Source organism: Arachis stenosperma, chromosome 4 (assembly GCF_014773155.1).
Source record: "Arachis stenosperma cultivar V10309 chromosome 4, arast.V10309.gnm1.PFL2, whole genome shotgun sequence".
Classification (NCBI taxonomy): domain Eukaryota; kingdom Viridiplantae; phylum Streptophyta; class Magnoliopsida; order Fabales; family Fabaceae; genus Arachis; species Arachis stenosperma.
In genome coordinates this window covers 137,174,265-137,193,647 of record NC_080380.1, presented here as the reverse complement: position 1 = coordinate 137,193,647, position 19,383 = coordinate 137,174,265, and the positions used below count along the sequence as shown (strand labels likewise).

The following is a 19,383-nucleotide window of genomic DNA, read 5'->3' as shown; positions in this document are numbered from 1 at the left end:
TCTGGATGAACCATGATTCCGTGGGTTAGTGCCCTACCACCTTGTAGCCAGAGAAAAACCCATGCTCAGGAAGAATAATTCCGAGGGATGAGTGCCCTACCACCTTCTCCTTTCAGAGGGAAACATTCCGAGGGAGAGTGCCCTACCACCTTCCTCTTGAGCAAAAAATATGAGTAAGAAGCCCAACTTCAAGCCTCACATCCGAACAAAGGTGGGAGACTGCCACAGCCCCTCCGACGGAGAACAATGCCTATCATAATCACATATTCAATCTCAGAGGCCACTCCTCATAGCATATTTCCGCTCATACTCATTCCATTAACCATAATAATTCATTTCCAAGTTCTCAACTCATCACAATCATCATCAATTCATAACTTTCCATTCCGAACTCATTAGTTCATTAGCTCAATTTGTTGTCAGTAATCACCAAGTTCACTACTCTTCCTTCTCTCTCAACCAAACTCATCATCAATACATCAGAAATCTAAACCTCTGTTCTCTAACTTTTAAAGTAAAACCCAACTTAAATCTCCTAGGACCTTTCCATTGTTTTGGTACCCGAAAATAAGCCAAAGTGTCTTAAATAGGTGTCACAGAAGTTTACAAGCTTGTTAGGAAGGTGAAACAGTTAAAAACAAGATTTTGGTTGAAAAACAGGGCATGTGCATGTGCACAGGACGTGCGCACGCCCAAGGAGATTTTAAAAAGTGTGCATACGCATAGAGGTGTGTGTACGCACAAGTGCAAAATTTTACAATTCTGTTCGCTCACACAAGGCGTGCTAGCTCCCTCAACAGAATGCCCTTTCCAACTTGTGCGTGCGCACAGGGCTGTGCGTGCCGTGCGCACAGGGCTGTGCGTGCGCACAGGGCTGTGCGTGCGCACAGGGCTGTGCGTGCGCACAGGGCTGTGCGTGCGCAGAGCTTGCAGAACTTCGTTGGTTATGTGCGCGCACAGAGCGTGCTAGCGCTCTCATCAGTAGCCATATCCCCGTGTGTGCGTGCGCACAGGTTTAAAAAATTCACGGGGTGTGCATGCACACACAAACCAGAAATCATAAAATTCTGCAACATTGCAGAATTCAGATTTTGACACCAAACTTTGAATAATCATAACTTCCTCTACGAAAATCCAAATTTTACAAACTTTATATCAATTTGAAGATTTTTCAATGAACTTCTGCTGCCACCAGTGCTGAGCCGCACCCATCAACCGGTGTGCCGCAAACTCCACGAACTGGTCCTCTTGAACATGTTGAAAAAGTTTTAAAGCTTAGAATGATTTTCAAATTTGGTTTGAAACTTTGGTTTAAATGATTTAGTTTTGAAAGTAAGTCGGGGCTCTTGGTTTAAATGATATGGTTTAAAAGAAAAGTGAGTTCTCTGATTTTGTTTATTTGCGAATTTGGTTTCCAATTTATCTTATCGAAAATGATTCAAATTGAAAGGTTTTTATTCAAGAAAATCGTGATTTAAAGTAATCGACTTTCGAGTAAATGATTTTTGACTCTTTTGAAAAAGCTTTAACAATAAACTGGTTTAGAATAAACTTGTTTTGAAGGTTTTGGGAAAATGTTACAAAAATTTTTGGATTCTTAATGATGATAATCAGAGTGACGCAGCAAAAGGCGAGAGGGAACACTGACACGGTAAGATGAAGGAGGATATATCACACGGTTCGAATTTTCGAGGGCGAAAATTTTATTAGGAGGGGAGAATGTAAGAACCGGAGTTTTTCACGTAAAACCATTTTAATAAAATTATTTTAGTGCCTGGAATATATTCAAAAATTAGAAGTTTTAATTTGAAAATATAAAGGTGAAATTTGATTTCAATGAATTTTTTTGAGTTGGAAAATGTATCTTTTTCGAAAAGTTTCTCTAAAAATGCGTACTGGCGCTTAAATTGGCAGTATCGGCTCTAGTATGTCCAGTACAACGTATTTTGGAAAATAAGATTTTAAAAATTGATTTGTTGTTTTGAAAGGACAAAAATATTGTAAAGTCCCACATCGGTTGGGGAGGAGAACGAAGCATGCCTTATAAGGCTGTGGATACCTCTCCCTAGCATGATGCATTTTGACGAGTGAGTATAGGGGGCTTCAGCTATCATCCCTATCGTCAAAAGCAAAACCGTGAGGCCTTGTGTGCCAAAACAGACAATATCGTGCTAGCGGATGGTTTGGGTTGTTACAATTAGAGTATGGTGGTAACATGCACCTTATCTGAGTAGGATGCGAGTAGGGTTGGTTTGGGCTGTTACAATTAGAGTATGGTGGTAACATGCACCTTATCTGAGTAGGATGTGAGTAGGGTTCTTGTATGTGTGGGTTAGGTAGGATGTACGTTGAGTCTCAATTCTACTCGACTAACCTACATCCTACACATATATATGTTATATATTTTTATAAAAATATGTTTTAAATGGATGTCGAACGAAAGATCACTCACTAAATGTAAAAGATTCTGAGCCACTAAAAGAAGATCATTAATTGATAATTTAATACTTTTTTCTTTTACATAAAATCAGTTTTATTTTAAATTATCATCAAGTTATATAATAATATTGTATCTTTTTTGTAACTCGCGGATAGAATCGGATACCTGTGATTAAAAATGGGTAGAATTAGAATTGAGATATTCTCAACCCATTGATAAGATAGGATTGAGTTTATATAAAAATTTCAACCATATAGTTAGAATTGACTCTAAATCCTACCATATTCTACCCATTGTCATCCTAGAATATAATAACTAAACAAATAATGATAGTGGTGGTTGTGCATCGATAAATTAATGTTATTTGACACAAATTTTAATTTAAGGGTAGAGAAGATAAGAGAGATGCCAAAATAATTAATTAATAGTTATATAGATTAAGTGCCAAAATCATTATCTTAATTGTCTTTTTAATCTTCAGATAAGTAAAATTTAAAAATATTTTTTATTTTTAAAACATAAAAAATTGAAAAAGCAAAACTTTATATTTTTAGAATTTAAAAATAATTAATAAAATGGTTCAAATTTTTTGATAATTTTTCAAAATAAAATATCAATTTAGGTGTACAATTTTGTTTTTAAATGATAGAACTTCATAATAAAAGAATACGTTTCTTTAAATGAAAATACAAAATACATTTTGTATTCAAATTTTGTCTTTATATTCGTAATGAGATATAACTGTAAAAGGCCCAATGTAATAAAGATTTAGACAAACTTAATGATTAAGTTCATATAACGTCCGAAAAAAAAATGATTTAGTTCATATGAATTGAGTTCTATCTCGTAGCGCTTAGGTCTAAAACTAAGTTCTTGATATATTTTTTTTTTTACGGTATTGTTCAATCCGACAAGTTAAAGACTAATTTGTCGCGAATCTAAATTTTATTTAAGGGTCTGCCGCTGGACAATGAGTTACTACATACACAAGACAGAATTCGACCAACCCAAGTTAGTTAAGCTCTTGTTTCTATATTCGCTCACTTTGGGCTTTGGCATCAAAATTTTTTGTATGTACTTTCAACTCTCGCTTCATACCTTGCCAATAAGCATCAAGTCACTCCCATTTTAGGCCCAATTACCTTCACTAGCCAAGATAACACTTCAGAATATCTTCTCAAACAAAAAATAAATTGCACGTCCAAAAAAATAAATAAATAAATAAATTGAAAACCAACATTTTTTAACTAACAATTAGTCAATATTCCTCTTTTTCTTAAAATTTTTCTTTTATCATTTTACACTAATAGTTCAAATTCTCAACTCTTATATCTAGCTACTTATTTATTATTTTTTTGGTTAAAAAATGATTTTCCTGAAAAAAAAAACGTTTTCCTCTGTATATTTGCATTTATGATTTGTAACAAACAAATAGTATATGGAAAGAGTTTGTAACCCTTCTCCTTAATTATTAATGTAACTTTGTTCTTTAATTTGTTTCACTTTCAGCTTACTATATATGTAAAAACAATTGAAAGAATAATCCAAGAAGCAATAATAATAATAACAAAAATTAAACAATGGCTACTTTTGTCTTGAAAAATGTAATTCCCCAACTATTGTTGCTTCTTATGATGATGATGATGATCATAATGCCATTAGGCATCAAAGGAGACGAAAAATATGTTGACATCACAAATAGATTACATGGGAAATTGAAACTATTCCTTCATTGCAAATCCAAAGATAATGATCTAGGAAAACATCTCCTCCGACATGATGACACTTATAGATTCAGCTTTAAACCTAATTTTAGCCTAAAGTTTTTTATTAAACCCACAACACTATTCTTTTGTAAATTTCGCTGGAAAGGTGCATGCCATTGGTTTGATATATATGATGATAAAAGGGATGGAAAATTAATAACCCTTTACTGGAATATAACACAAAAAGGACCATGTGTTAAGAGTTCTCTATTTTTAAATAGGGAGACAGAATTATGCTATGATTGGAATAAAGATAAATGCTAGTGTGCTGTGATCTTGTTATTGGTATTGTCTTCAATAACGGACCCGATTATTGTATATTTGGGCCTTAATGGTCCTTAAATAATTGGTGTTTAATAATGATAAATTTAATAAAATACTATATGAAATTATACATTTATACTTTTAATTTTGTTCTTATTTTATTTTATTTTTTAAAATCTTTTATTAAAATTGAGATTGAGTGGTTCTAATTCAATTTTAAAAATTAATTCAAGAGGTGAGAAATGCTTTGCATTTATAAACCATTTAGAGACTATATATAATTTGTAATATATTTCCTTTATGCATAATAATGATCATTTGGAGCGTGAACATTTACAAAGACCTAACAATATTATTAAATCGAATAAAATTCTAACTCCACTTTAAAAACTCAATTCTAAAAACTAAATAGATAAAAGATGTCTCACACACTTATAAATACTATTTAGAGACCACATTTTTTAGAGATATTTATATTGTATTATTTTTTCTTTTATTCTCTCTCACCTTTCCACCACCGTAAATTCTCTTGCACTACCGTTGACCGCTGCAAGCATGCCTATCTAATATTAATAATTTGTAAAAAAGGAAAGAAAAAAAAATCATTTTGCACACGCAATAATATATACAGAGATATAATACAATATTACCTATTGAATTATATATATATAGAGTTGATCAAAAACAAATTAAAAGAAGATTAAATTTTGTTGAGTGTCTCTTACAAAAAATTATTTATATAAAGATGTTTTTTTATATAAAAATAAGGATGAAATATATTTTTTTAAATTTATTATATAATTTTAAAATAATTTTTTAAATTTTATTTTATTTTAATTTGAGCTTAAAATTTTTTTATTTACATAAAAAATATTTCTAAAAAATAAATTTTCAAAAAATTTAGAACCGGTTAAACAATTTCACAAATTTTAAGTTTTTAACACATGTAACTCGCTCTTAATTGTTAAATATTATTACTAGATTAATCTTAAAATTCTTAAAAATTTAATTGTTAAGAATATATTTAATGTAAATAAAAAATTTTTGAGATAAAATATAAACAAAATAAAATTTAAAAATATTTTAAAATTTTTAAAAATAAAAAATATATTTTATCTTAAAAATAATAATTAAAAATTATTAAATTATTTATATATTTAACTAAATTATTTAATATATCGTCGTGTATTTGCATTTTAACTATCATATTTTTTGGGAGACATTACAATAAGTTAAAACATAACTACAACTTATCATTATCCCATTTAAGTTACAACACAGCTAAAACCTGCAGTATAAGACTATAACTAACAATTACCAAATCCGAATAACAACATCATCAAGAAGCAAGTAATATATATAAACTCCTAATCATATATTAATTTACATATATACTCTAATCAAACATGACATGATCATGTAAAATATACTTTAAACACAAGAGGGGCTTCATTCAATATAATCAACAAGCTAAGCTAAGAATGAATATAATAGATTTCTTTTTTTTTTCTAAAAAAAAATCCATAATTATTCATCAAAGCTGTGCTTTAATCCCAGCAAAATCCTTGACGGTATAACCAACCTTTTCAAATTTTCCTCTCACATTATTCTCTCTAAACTTCAAATAATCCAAGCACAAAAATGGCTTGTAAAATCTCTTGTTCCCGTCACCAACAACTTCATCAGGAGCCAAAATAATCTTTTCATCCTCAAAGCACCAAAAAAATGCCAATGAAAACCTACTATTATTCTTCTTCACTATTGATGGCTTCCTCAAAACAACTCTATGCTCTGAAGATCTTAATTTATCATTGCTCCAAGCTTGTAACATGTCTCCAATGTTCACAAGTAGGGTTCCTTCTGAGGGTTTTATGTCTATCCATTTTCCTCTTCCTTCTCCTTCGTTATTATTATTATTTTTCGATTTCACTTGAAGCCCTCCAATTTCATCTTGGTATAGGATTGTTATGCAACTCATGTCAGTGTGCATTCCAAGACCCTCAACTAATAATTCATCATCATCATCTTCCATAATAATATTATTATTTTCTACTTGTGATGATGAATAATTGTTTATTCTCAAGTAACCATGGCACTTGCTGAATTCAGATTCAAGAAACTTCTTCTCAATTCCTTCCCCTAAACTCATCAACACTGCCCTTAGGATTTTCTTTGACAATTCTTCCATCTTATTACCATATTCTTGCAGCATCTCACTACATAGAAAATAACACGAGACTAATAATTAAGTTGCATTAATATTTGTTTTAGTTTGAAAAAAGAAAATATGTGGAGAAAGTTTTGAGAAAAAACACTTTTTCACATATTTGTATGAATTTTATAAAATAAAAATATAAAAAATAGTTATCAACTTTTTTAAATCATTTTAAATATTAAGTCATAAAATCACTACTTTAATTTTGAAAATAAAAAAAAAAACAACATACATCCTTTTTTTTAGATTATACCAGGAATGTATCAGATTGAAAGTCCAATGATTAACTCCTTAGATATTACAGAGATACAAGGTGGACGACCTTCCTAAACAAATAAACTTCATTTCTATTTAAAAAAAAAAAATCAAACTCAAAAGAGATGGTTAAGAGACATAGACTCTCATCTATCTATGCTAACTTACATTAACAGAAAAAATTTACATCCGAATGGTTCTAGGCAAGTAGTGGTGAGTTCTATTTGATTTTCGCTATTATTTTAATTTATATATATATATTTCTTATTTTTAAGATTTTATATTTAGGAAATGATGAAAATATTTTTTTTTTTGTCATTCACTATTTTAATTTATTCCTAAAATCGTGAAAATATGAGCTATATAAATAATTAAAACAGAGAATTTAAAACGAAATCAAGAAGGATTATTAGTAATTCAAGTAATTAAGCATGCTGAATATAGATAAACATAGTATAGTGACGGAAAAAAAAGGTTAATTTGCAGATACTTTATTATTACCTTAATTTGGAATCTTGTTTATGAAAGAGTAGATCTTCAGAAGTCTTAGCTGAAAGATAGAAGTTAGGTCCATTAACTCTGAGGCTCTCAAAGAAAGGAGATGCAATGAAATGAGGAGTGTAAGATTTGAGAGATGAAAAAGGGCCAAGCTTGAGTTTTTTATCATAAGGGAGGCTGAAGAATTGTTTGGATAGTGATTGGAGTTGGATGCAAAGATCTTTGGAGATTCCATGGTTGATGATGTGGAAGAATCCCCACTCTTTGGCTGCTTTGGTGAGAGAGGATAGTGAAGAAGGTTGCAAAGGTTGTGATATGTCTAAGATAGGAATTTCATCATACATAGACATTATTCTTCCTACTATCTCTTTAATTGCCAATCAAATTTTGTTTGTTCATCATCACCTGTGAACAAATTATTAAGACTTGGCTAAATAATAATCTTACTTTAGAGATGATGAAGAAGAAGAAGCTAGACTCGTGAATGTATACAGAAGTTAGGTACGGTTTATATATTATTATTATTATTATTATTATTATTATTATTATTATTATTATTCTACTAATCTTCTTATTTTAGAGTTTTATTCTTTTTTAGTTATTAATTTTATTGTCAATTAATTGGAAAAATGTGTCATTAAAGATATAGATAATAAAGAATAAGCTACTATTTTTTAATATAAAAAATTTTAACATTAGCGATTTTAAGCTGAGTATGGCAGAGATGAAGATGTTGAGATGGATGAGTGGTCATATGCGATTGAATAAAATAAGAAACGAAGATATAAGGGAGAGACTTGGAGTAACACCTATTGTAGAAAAGATGGTTGAATCGCATCTCAGGTGGTTTGGACATGTGAGAAGAAGACCGACAGAACACCCAGTCAGAGGGTGGATAAGATGAAAGATGGACAAGGGGTGAAAGGCAAAAAAAAACCTAAGAAGATCATCCATGAAGTGGTCAAACGAAATCTAAACGTAAACGGTCTCTCTAGACATGATACATGACAGAGTACAATAACACATTGTTTGAATCATGTAGCCGACCCCACTTAGTGGGACAAGGCTTTGTTGTTGTTGTTGTTTGTAACGATTTTAACCTCGAGAGATGTAATTTACTCGACGTATACCATTAAACATTAGATTAATTCGATAAAACTATAAAAAATGAGTGGGTTAATTTTGTCAAATATTTTGAGTAATTTTATTGAAATAATATATTTTTTGGAGACAAATTAGATATTATAGTGAATTAGTTTAATTTATATCTTTCTTTATTAGAATTGTGGAACACAAATTTTCCATAATAAAAAATGTATTGACGAGAATAGTTATTTCAAAAGATTTTAAATGATTAAATAAAAATATATAAATAATTATTACATACCAAAAGAAAAAAGAATTACACTACATAATGTGTATCATGAACTATTAGTTATAATATTAAGAATCATGACAACCACTCAATTGGAATGTAAAATTTTACATTCTATTATAATATTAAATAGTAATTGGGGTGTAAACTGAATGATTATATATGCACAATGATGAGTCTATCACTTTGACTATAATCAGGTGTGCCTACCATTTTAAAAAGGCTATTGATAAAAGGGAGCATCATCACTTGCAAATTCTGTCACTTTAAAAGTTCATACACTTCGTGGCCCCTAATATATATATTATTGTTTAGCCTTAATCTGTATTCTAAATGGCTAATGGAAATGTATCCATATTGTTTAATTGTTTTAAACTACATACATACATGTCACCAAAAAAAAAAACTACATACATACATACAGCAGGTGACACCATTTTATGTGGTTGTACAATATTGTATGCTCATTTAAGATATGATTCCAATAATCAGTTTTTTTTTATTAGAATACTGTTAGGGAGTCAATAATTTAAGTGTACAATGTGTATAATAAGTTATTGAGTTACAAAATGAAGATCACCTATTATCCAGAATAACCATCTAAATACTAAGGATAATAAACATCTCATAGCATGAAACTATTCATCCCAAAAACTTAAATTAATTTTAGAGTTCACTAAAGATCGAACTCTTGACCTTTCGAAAAATAAAAAAAGATAATACTAATAGTTATATCTCTAATACTTTCTAAACCTCTATTGATTTTCATTGACTCCCTATACTTTCTCTTTTGATTAAGAGATTAAGTAATGAACTTAAGGAGTAATAATTTCTTTACATAATGTTTGTGATTAAGCTATTTTAACATGCTATATTTGTTTTAGGAGTTTTTGTTTTTTCTTCTTTTAAAATGTTTTTTAACAATTTATTCATGATTAGATATAAATTTTTTCTTCGACTTGTGTTTTCAATTTTTTTTTTTGTCAATACTAAAATTTTTTAGAGATTATTTCGATAGCTAACCATAAATAATGAATAAAAGAATTGAGTACTTGTTCTACGTACACTACGTTTGTATGGAATATTAAGATAAAGATATATAAATATAAAATTATGTCTGAAAAATGAAATATGAATATAAATATTATGTTCTAAAATATTAATTAATGTATTTTGTATTATTTTTGATAAAAAAATACAGAAATAATAATAATAAATAGAGTTAAGTACGATTTTGGTTTTTAAAGTAAGAATTAAAAATTTTTTTCGTTTCTAACCATTTTTTTCTTTTAAAATCATCCCTAAAATTTAACTTAATTTTAAAATTGTCATTTTTACCAAAATTTTAATTTTTATTACCAAATTATCTCTAACTAAAAAAATATAAAATAAAAAAAGAAAAAAAAGGAAAACGGTTAAAGAGAAAGGGGGAAGAAAATCACGCTGGGGTTTTAGGAAAGAAGAGGGGGAAGGGAATTCGCCGCTGCTGCTACTCGTCGCTAGATCTCGCTGCTCCTCTTCCTCGCTTGACGTCAACGTCAGCAGCTCTGCGAGGGTGGATGTTGCGCGCCACTTGCCGTTTCTGTTCCTTCTTGCCGGTCGTCGTTGTTCTTCGTCGATCGCCACTGCTCCTTGTCCTCCTCGCCGGTCACTCGTCCTGTGCTTCGCCGTGTGCTTCCTAGGGTTCCAATTTTTCTGTTTCTTCTGTTAATTATATTATTGAATTTTTTTTATTTGTGGATTTGTTGATGCTTCTGGTTGCTTCTGCTTCTGTTGTAACACCCTCACTACCAGAAAGTCACGCTTCCGGCTGCGCCACTCTGATAGCAAGAAGTATTACGACTACTTTATATACTTAATATTAAAATAAAAGCCTGTGACTCAACACCGTATCGCTGATTTCTCTGATAACCGGAAATAAATATTTTATCTAAAAAAAAAAAGCATGGCATAGATTCATATACAAGACATCTTACATAATATCTTATAATATAATACATATATAAAACATACAACTCCTATCCCTCTTACAAAATTGTAATAACAAAGACGAGGGAAGAAAGTAATCTAATCAATACAACAACATATAAACCAATCGCAGTATAACTCTCCTTAATGCCTCTTCATCTGGTTCCTGAAAAGGTAAAGATGTAGGGGGTGAGAACCTAACCACACGTCTCACCACGGAGTTTCAAAGTTGTCATCAGCAGATATTTAATAAAAAAATTATTTTCAAGCTCAGTGGTTATCATTGCCTTATAAACCTTTTCAAAAACCAATAGGTAATCGTTCAAAACCTTTTCAAAGAAGCAATGTTTAATCTTTCAAAATCTGAAACCTTTCTTTTCATATAAGAAATTCCAATCAGAAACCAAGCACACAATCAAACAACACAATCATTAATTCAGCACCAAAATTCATTCTCAAATGTAGCACGTCAGAACAAACACAAGCAAGATAGACAAGGAAAGCACAAGTAGGTAGCAGTTACAGCAAATAGTTCAAGTAGCAGTTAAGAACAATTTAGCAATTAGGCAAACCAAAACAAGTTCAAATCCAAGCAAAGCATACATATGCATATGATGCATGCCTGTCCTATGGCTGATGAGGCTCATCTGTCAGTTATCCAACCAACCCGATAAGTCTGAATTATCCTTAGACTGTCTCCCGACGTGCATCCCCAAGAGTTTATGCATAGCTTTTTTCTCAAATAATCAATATTGCTCAATAGGGGTAACATTCCCGAGAATTTATATAGTGCCTGGTTACACTTACGTCATAGGGTCAACAGATTATCGAGTTTTCAACCTGGTACACGTGGTGGCAAGCCATGGTACTTTATCCAGGGAACCTCGTATCTCAGAGAATTCAAATTCATAAGCCAAATGAATAATTCAAAAAATCATATTTCAACATTCTCAATCCATATCTCAACATTCTTATCATTCTCAACATCATCATCATTCATCAATCCAAATCTCATTTCCAAATTCATTCAAAAACCATATTTCAAAGAAAATTCTCAATCATCCTTCTTTCCATTCCATTCACTAACAATTCCCAATCCAAAACATAACTCTTCCTTTGATAAATGAGGTAATTTTAAATCATATAATACTTAAAACCTTTTAAAATAACTACTTTCAATGAAACTTTTGATTTTATAAAATTTCGGTAGCATCTCCTCTAAAACTTGGATTCTGCCACCCTTTTCCGGTCCCATCCAAACATTACTCAAACATTTTCTCAACCATTTCCAAATCTCATTCATTTCCAAAACTCAACCAATTCCAATATCAAATTGTTTTCAAAGTGAATCACTGCCGATAATAAATCTCTTTAAAATCAAACTAGCTCAAATACTAAATCATTTATAAAGTCATTTATAAAGTCAGACTAACTCAAAACTAAACCGTTTTCAAGATTAATTCAGTTTCATATTCTAAATCATTTCCAAAGTCGATTCGTTTACATTATCAAAAATATCTTCAAAGTCAAGAAAGCCATTTTTCATAATAATCAACTAAATAACCTTTTAAACTAATTTCTTTTTAACAATCACAAACCACTCAAGCAATCAAGCAATCAATCATTCAGTCCAGCAAACAACCACATTTATAAGACTATCATAATCACATACTTATGCTTCTCACATTAATATCTATTTATAACAACTCTGTAAGATAAAATGAAATTTAAGAAAACCCCTACCTCAACTCATCGAAACCATAACTCAAAACGCGTCAACGAAACCATTTCTCTTAGCCCGAAACCAACAGCGACCGCAAACTCAGTCCCTGATCACTTTTGCAGCACTCACAGCAACTTAAAAGCGACATGCAACGCTCAAAACACGACCCTACGTTACCAGAATATCAGAATTTATAAAATTAAAGTATTAAATTTTAGAATCTCAATTATTTAACTAAATCGTATGAAATTCTTTTTGCAACTGTTAAGTTGTATAATTTAAATATAGAAAATTATTCAATAACTATAAAATTAAGTAAAATTTCTAATTTAATTGTCAAAACTTGATTTAATTACTTCTAGTAAAATAATTTCTAAAATAAAGTCTTTTGATGTATAAATAAATTAAAATTAACTCATAATAATATTTTTTGAAAATTATGGGTCTCACATCCTACCCACCTTATAAAAATTTTCGTCCTCGAAAATTGATACAAAATAAAAGAGATTTCATATTACTTCACTCTTGAACTTGTTTAAAGAAAAGGCAAAAAGTTCTTAGTATATATATATATATATATATATATATATATATATATATATATATATATATATATATATAGTTTCAAATATCAGAACTTTCATATGGCATATAGCTATAAAGGGTATAAGTGTTATGCGAAACAGAAGTTACAAGATAGGCTTGATGTACAAGGTAATATGTCTCAAACATGTGATGGTAAAGCAAGGTGGCAAAAAGTTATAAAGCCGGGGTTAAAATGATGTGCTTAATGTTCGCTTACTGATCTTACACCAACTTTAGAGATTTAGCCATTGAAACTTCAACATAACTTATCTCCACCATTTTTAACCGTACTTCATTGTGCAACTCATCCAAAGATTCTCAAGTTTGTCAAATACCTTGCAAACCTTACTATTGGTCATAATGGCCACATCAACAGAACTCTTTCACGTAAAACAAGGTTTTACAACTCTCTGTGACGTCATACACTTACAAGTTTTACCTTTTGTATTCACCAAACGTGTCCTAAAAAGCTAATGTGTCGTCTACTAAGTCTAATGGTCGCACAAGATGCTAAAACTAGTCTCCAGTATACTCAGAAAGATAATAGACTATAGAAAAGAAAGAAAAGCAACAAGGACCGCGTTCGCGAGAATTTGAAAGAATAAATGCAACTGCAGGTAAACAAGGATGCTCAAGCAACAAAGTTTACTAGAAAGAAATCAATTGACAACTTCAATGATAACCTCTGGATCAAAGAAATTCAATAGGATCAATAAGAAAAAAATAAGCGCATTAATTTAAAACATATTCAAGCTGAGTCAAAGAAGTATGAGATTTCATAGAAAATGAATGATTAAAGACTATGGTGACGTATTACTGCGGAACAACTTCAAATGATTACGGGGGTTTCATAGTTCGTGGAGGAATATGGAATCAATATCCGTGTTGCAAGAGTCTCAATCATATTCAGAAGTGTAAGCAGATCAAGATACGTGTAAGACACAAATGACGAAGCAAGGAAATTTAAATTACATCTCAAGAAAAGAGAAGGAGGAACGACACATCAAATTGAACGGCATAATTTAGAACACATAAGCTAATACAACATAATAAAAAGGGGCACTTTACATTTTCAAAGATTCAAAAGTCAGCATCGTACTCAAAACAATTACGATGTTATGTCAAAAAGGTACAAAATTTCATAAAGAGAAGTATAATGATAAGCATAGACGTTCTTAAAGATTCAAATAGTAATTTACAAATAAGAGGCAGACATATGGAGAGATAAAAGAACTTCAATGGAAATGATGAAAGGAAAACAGTGCATTCGTTAGAATTGAATTTAAGTTGAATCAAAGTACAATATTTACAAAAAAATGACCAGAGTCAAAGACGTCGTTTGCAAAATCCAAGAGGATGTGTAGGAACGCAATCAAACGAAAGGTCCACAAGGAATATATAAACTTAAGAGGAAGATCATCTTACTTAGTAAAAAGAGAAGATATAAAATAAATTCAGGGAACTGAACAAAGTATAGATGTTTGCGTTACCTTGAAACTCCGCGACTCCTTATAACCTCGTACACTTACTAAATTCACTTTCTGAGCGCATAAATCGTGTCCTTAAAAACTAACACATAAAAAATATTAAACTTGAGAAGATTACAAACGACACAAATGGTATTTGCAAGAAATCGGGAGAATATTCAGGTTCACAGTTGAACAAGGATGGTACTTCACAAGGATTTGAAAGAATACGTGAGATTATCGAAAGATAAGGATGTATATAAGCAACGAAGTGTAGTGTAAAGGGAGTTAATTCGAAAGCTTAAAAAGAAATTTTGAATCAAGAAGTTTCGATACGAACAATAATAAAAAAAATAATTAGAACAACTTTAAATTAAACCAAAGGGAATTGGCTTATCTTTATTAAAGAATATATATATATATATATATATATATATATATATATATTCAATATTTTTCAAAAAACACTAAACAAAGATAAATATTATGTTATGCTAAATCAAATCTAAATTAAAATGATTTGTGTGAAGTTTAGTTAATGAAAATTAACTGGAATGAAAGCAGAAATCTTGCTTTAAAAAGTTTGGAAGAGTTCATAGATACATAATTAAGTAAATATATGTATATATATGCATAAAAATTCGTATAATGTTGCAAAAGGATCAAATTATGTTCCAATGAGAAAATCTAAGGTAAGGTATTCTGGTAAGGATAAATAAAGACTAAATAGTACTTTTAAATAAAAGCATGTCATAACTATATATAGAAATTATTTTATTTTTTTATTATATTTTTTTTGTAGAAAAATTCTTATAAAATCAAAGGTTGCCGTATTCAGAATTCAAATAATGGTTACAGTCATAATCAAACAGAATAAGAACCAAAATGGAACTATTTTTCTAAAAGATATTCCAAGATAAAAGTTGTAGAAAAAAACTACTAGAATTGATATATTTTTACCAAAATAAGATCAGCTTTTATCATTTTTACGAATAAACACAAAACCAAATATTGTAATCCGAGTAGGACATACAATAGTTGCAGAACACGAAGCAGGAGAACTAAATCGCATAATCAGTATACTACAAATCGCGACTCTTAAGATTTCAAATAATTTAGGAATCAAGGATTATGCATTGCACCAAAACTAATTCGAGATCAAATCAACAAATACCAAATTTATGAACAGTGTTAAGGTTGAATGTTCCTTAAAGATTCTAGAAACAATTAGGAACATAATCAAATATGGATGAAGAGGGATAGTAGAAAAATATCCAAAACACATTTCAAGAAAGAGATAAAAAAACTAGGGATTCCAATAAAATTGATAAAGAAAAAGATAACGTCAAGCACGAATAAAGATTATACGTCGAAACGGAAATAATATCTAGAACTTAGTTTCTAGTGTTCCCAAAACCTGCGACTTGCGTTATCTATGACTTGCATATCATCTATGATAACCCATTAATGCCTACATATACATAATTCACAAGTGTTAAGCCGGCCAAACTTAATACCAGGAATTATGCAATGCAAGACTAATGACATTAATCAACAGACCGTCATGTGCATAAAGTTCTAATTCTCGTTATTCAAACAAGACCTACTACATGACAGACTCTCAGAGTATGCAATTGAAGCATAATCGTTCCATTCCTCAGGCTCTACAGCCGCTCTGATACCATAATGTAACACCCTCACTACCAGAAAGTCACGCTTCCGGCTGCGCCACTCTGATAGCAAGAAGTATTACGACTACTTTATATACTTAATATTAAAATAGGAGCCTGTGACTCAACACCGTATCGCTGATTTCTCTGATAACCGAAAATAAATATTTTATCTAAAAAAAAAGCATGGCATAGATTCATATACAAGACATCTTACATAATATCTTATAATATAATACATATATAAAACATACAACTCCTATCCCTCTTACAAAATTGTAATAACAAAGACGAGGGAAGAAAGTAATCTAAGCAATACAACAACATATAAACCAATCGCAGTATAACTCTCCTTAATGCCTCTTCATCTGGTTCCTGAAAAGGTAAATATGTAGGGGGTGAGAACCTAACCACACGGTCTCACCACGGAGTTTCAAAGTTGTCATAAGCAGATATTTAATAAAAAAATTATTTTCAAGCTCAGTGATTATCATTGCCTTATAAACCTTTTCAAAAACCAATAGGTAATCGTTCAAAACCTTTTCAAAGAAGCAATGTTTAATCTTTCAAAATCTGAAACCTTTCTTTTCATATAAGAAATTCCAATCAGAAACCAAGCACGCAATCAAACAACACAATCATTAATTCAGCACCAAAATTCATTCTCAAATGTAGCACGTCAGAACAAACACAAGCAAGATAGACAAGGAAAGCACAAGTAGGTAGCAGTTACAGCAAATAGTTCAAGTAGCAGTTAAGAACAATTTAGCAATTAGGCAAACCAAAACAAGTTCAAACCCAAGCAAAGCATACATATGCATATGATGCATGCCTGTCCTATGGCTGATGAGGCTCATCTGTCAGTTATCCAGCCAACCCGATAAGTCTGAATTATCCTTAGACTGTCCCCCGACGTGCATCCCCAATAGTTTATGCATAGCTTTTTTCTCAAATAATCAATATTGCTCAATGGGGGTAACATTCCCGAGAATTTATATAGTGCCTGGTTACACTTACGTCATAGGGTCAACAGAGTATCGAGTTTTCAACCTGGTACACGTGGTGGCAAGCCATGGTACTTTATCCAGGGAACCTCGTATCTCAGATAATTCAAATTCATAAGCCAAATGAATAATTCAAAAAATCATATTTCAACATTCTTAATCCATATCTCAACATTCTTATCATTCTCAACATCATCATCATTCATCAATCCAAATCTCATTTCCAAATTCATTCAAAAATCATATTTCAAAGAAAATTCTCAATCATCCTTCTTTCCATTCCATTCAGTAACAATTCCCAATCCAAAACATAACTCTTCCTTTGATAAATGAGGTAATTTTAAATCATATAATACTTAAAACCTTTTAAAATAACTACTTCTAATGAAACTTTTGATTTTATAAAATTTCGGCAGCATCTCCTCTAAAACTTGGATTCTGCCACACTTTTCGGGTCCCATCCAAACATTACTCAAACCTTTTCTCAACCATTTCCAAATCTCATTCATTTCCAAAACTCAACCAATTCCAATATCAAATTGTTTTCAAAGTGAATCACTGCCGATAATAAATCTCTTTAAAATCAAACTAGCTCAAATACTAAATCATTTATAAAGTCATTTATAAAGTCAGACTAACTCAAAACTAAACCGTTTTCAAGATTAATTCATTTTCATATTCTAAATCATTTCCAAAGTCGATTCGTTTACATTATCAAAAATATCTTCAAAGTCAAGAAAGCCATTTTTCATAATAATCAACTAAATAACCTTTCAAACTAATTTCTTTTCAACAATCACAAACCACTCAAGCAATCAAGCAATCAATCATTCAGTCTAGCAAACAACCACATTTATAAGACAATCATAATCACAGACTTATGCTTTTCACATTAATATCTATTTATAACAACTCTGTAAGATAAAATGAAATTTAAGAAAAACCCCTACCTCGACTCGTCGAAACCATAACTCAAAACGCGTCAACAAAATTATTTCTCTTAACCCGAAACCAACAGCATCCGCAAACTCAGTCCCTGATCACTTTTGCAGCACTCATAGCAACTTAAAAGCGACATGCAACGCTCAAAACACGACCCTACGTTACCAGAATCTCAGAGTTTATAAAATTAAAGTATTAAATTTTAGAATCTCAATTATTTAATTAAATCGTATGAAATTCTTGTTCTTTTGCAATTGTTAAGTTGTATAATTTAAATATAGAAAATTATTCAATAACTATAAAATTAAGTAAAATTTCTAATTTAATTGTCAAAACTTGATTTAATTACTTCTAGTAAAATAATTTCTAAAATAAAATCTTTTGATGTATAAATAAATTGAAATTAACTCATAATAATATTTTTTGAAAATTATGGGTCTTACATCTATTTCTTTTGTTGTTGTTGTTCTTTTGATTCTATTATTCATTGTTGTTGTTGTTCTTTTGTTGTTGTTGTTCTTCTTCTTCTGCTTCTATTTTTTTAATGTTTATTATATTGTTTCATTGTTGTTGCATCTGGTTCTGCTTCTAGTTGATTTTGGGTAAGAAAGTGAAGGGTATTTAAGTCTGAAGAACGATTTTGAAACTAAGTCAAACATTAGGGACGATTTTATAAACAAAAAAAAAAAAAATTAAAGATGAAAAATATTTTCAGTCTCTACCTTAAAAAACAAAATCGTATTTAATTCTAATAAATACAACTTATTTTTAATTTTTTTATTCTCTCTATTAATCAATTTTTTATAATTATATTTTTCAACTTAAAATTTTTTGTGTGGAAGAGAACAAATGTAAACTGAACTTTTTATAATTTATTTTTTTATATTTAATTTATTATTAAATAAAATATAAAATATTAATTTTTATATTTCTGTCATTTATATTTTATTGTTATATCTTATCTTATTCTATTATTAAAACTAAATACAATTTGTCATAAAATTATTTTTTTTAAAACTTGAGTTAATAAAAATAGATAATATAAATGATTATATTTTTAACATTTTATTTTAAATAAAAATCTCTTTTTAGATTATTTGATCTTTTATATAAGTTTTTCTTTTTTTGTTAGTTCATAAAGTATCAAATTTAGACCTTTCCAACATAAAAATTTAATATCATGTTATATTATTATAAAATTATTTAAAAAAT

At 29.9% G+C, this 19,383-nt stretch overlaps 1 protein-coding gene across 1 annotated transcript; it reads right to left on the bottom strand.

The window, feature by feature from the left end:
• Positions 1–5,920: 5,920 nt before the first annotated feature.
• LOC130976986 (gibberellin 20-oxidase-like protein) lies at positions 5,921–7,904 on the bottom strand. The gene is made up of 2 exons (XM_057901972.1): positions 7,442–7,904; positions 5,921–6,686 (listed from the first exon to the last, which is right to left on the bottom strand). Exons 1-2 carry the CDS (start codon positions 7,786–7,788, stop codon positions 6,005–6,007), a joined length of 1,029 nt encoding a protein of 342 aa, XP_057757955.1. The 5' UTR covers positions 7,789–7,904; the 3' UTR covers positions 5,921–6,004.
• Positions 7,905–19,383: the final 11,479 nt, after the last annotated feature.

Bases quoted from the DNA above. Each gene is read 5' to 3' on its own strand.
- LOC130976986 (XM_057901972.1), bottom strand. From the start codon at position 7,788: ATGTCTATGTATGATGAAATTCCTATCTTAGACATATCACAACCTTTG. The intron at 6,687-7,441 runs GTAATAATAAAG...TTTTCTATGTAG, and splicing joins AAACAAGATTCCAAATTAAG to TGAGATGCTGCAAGAATATG.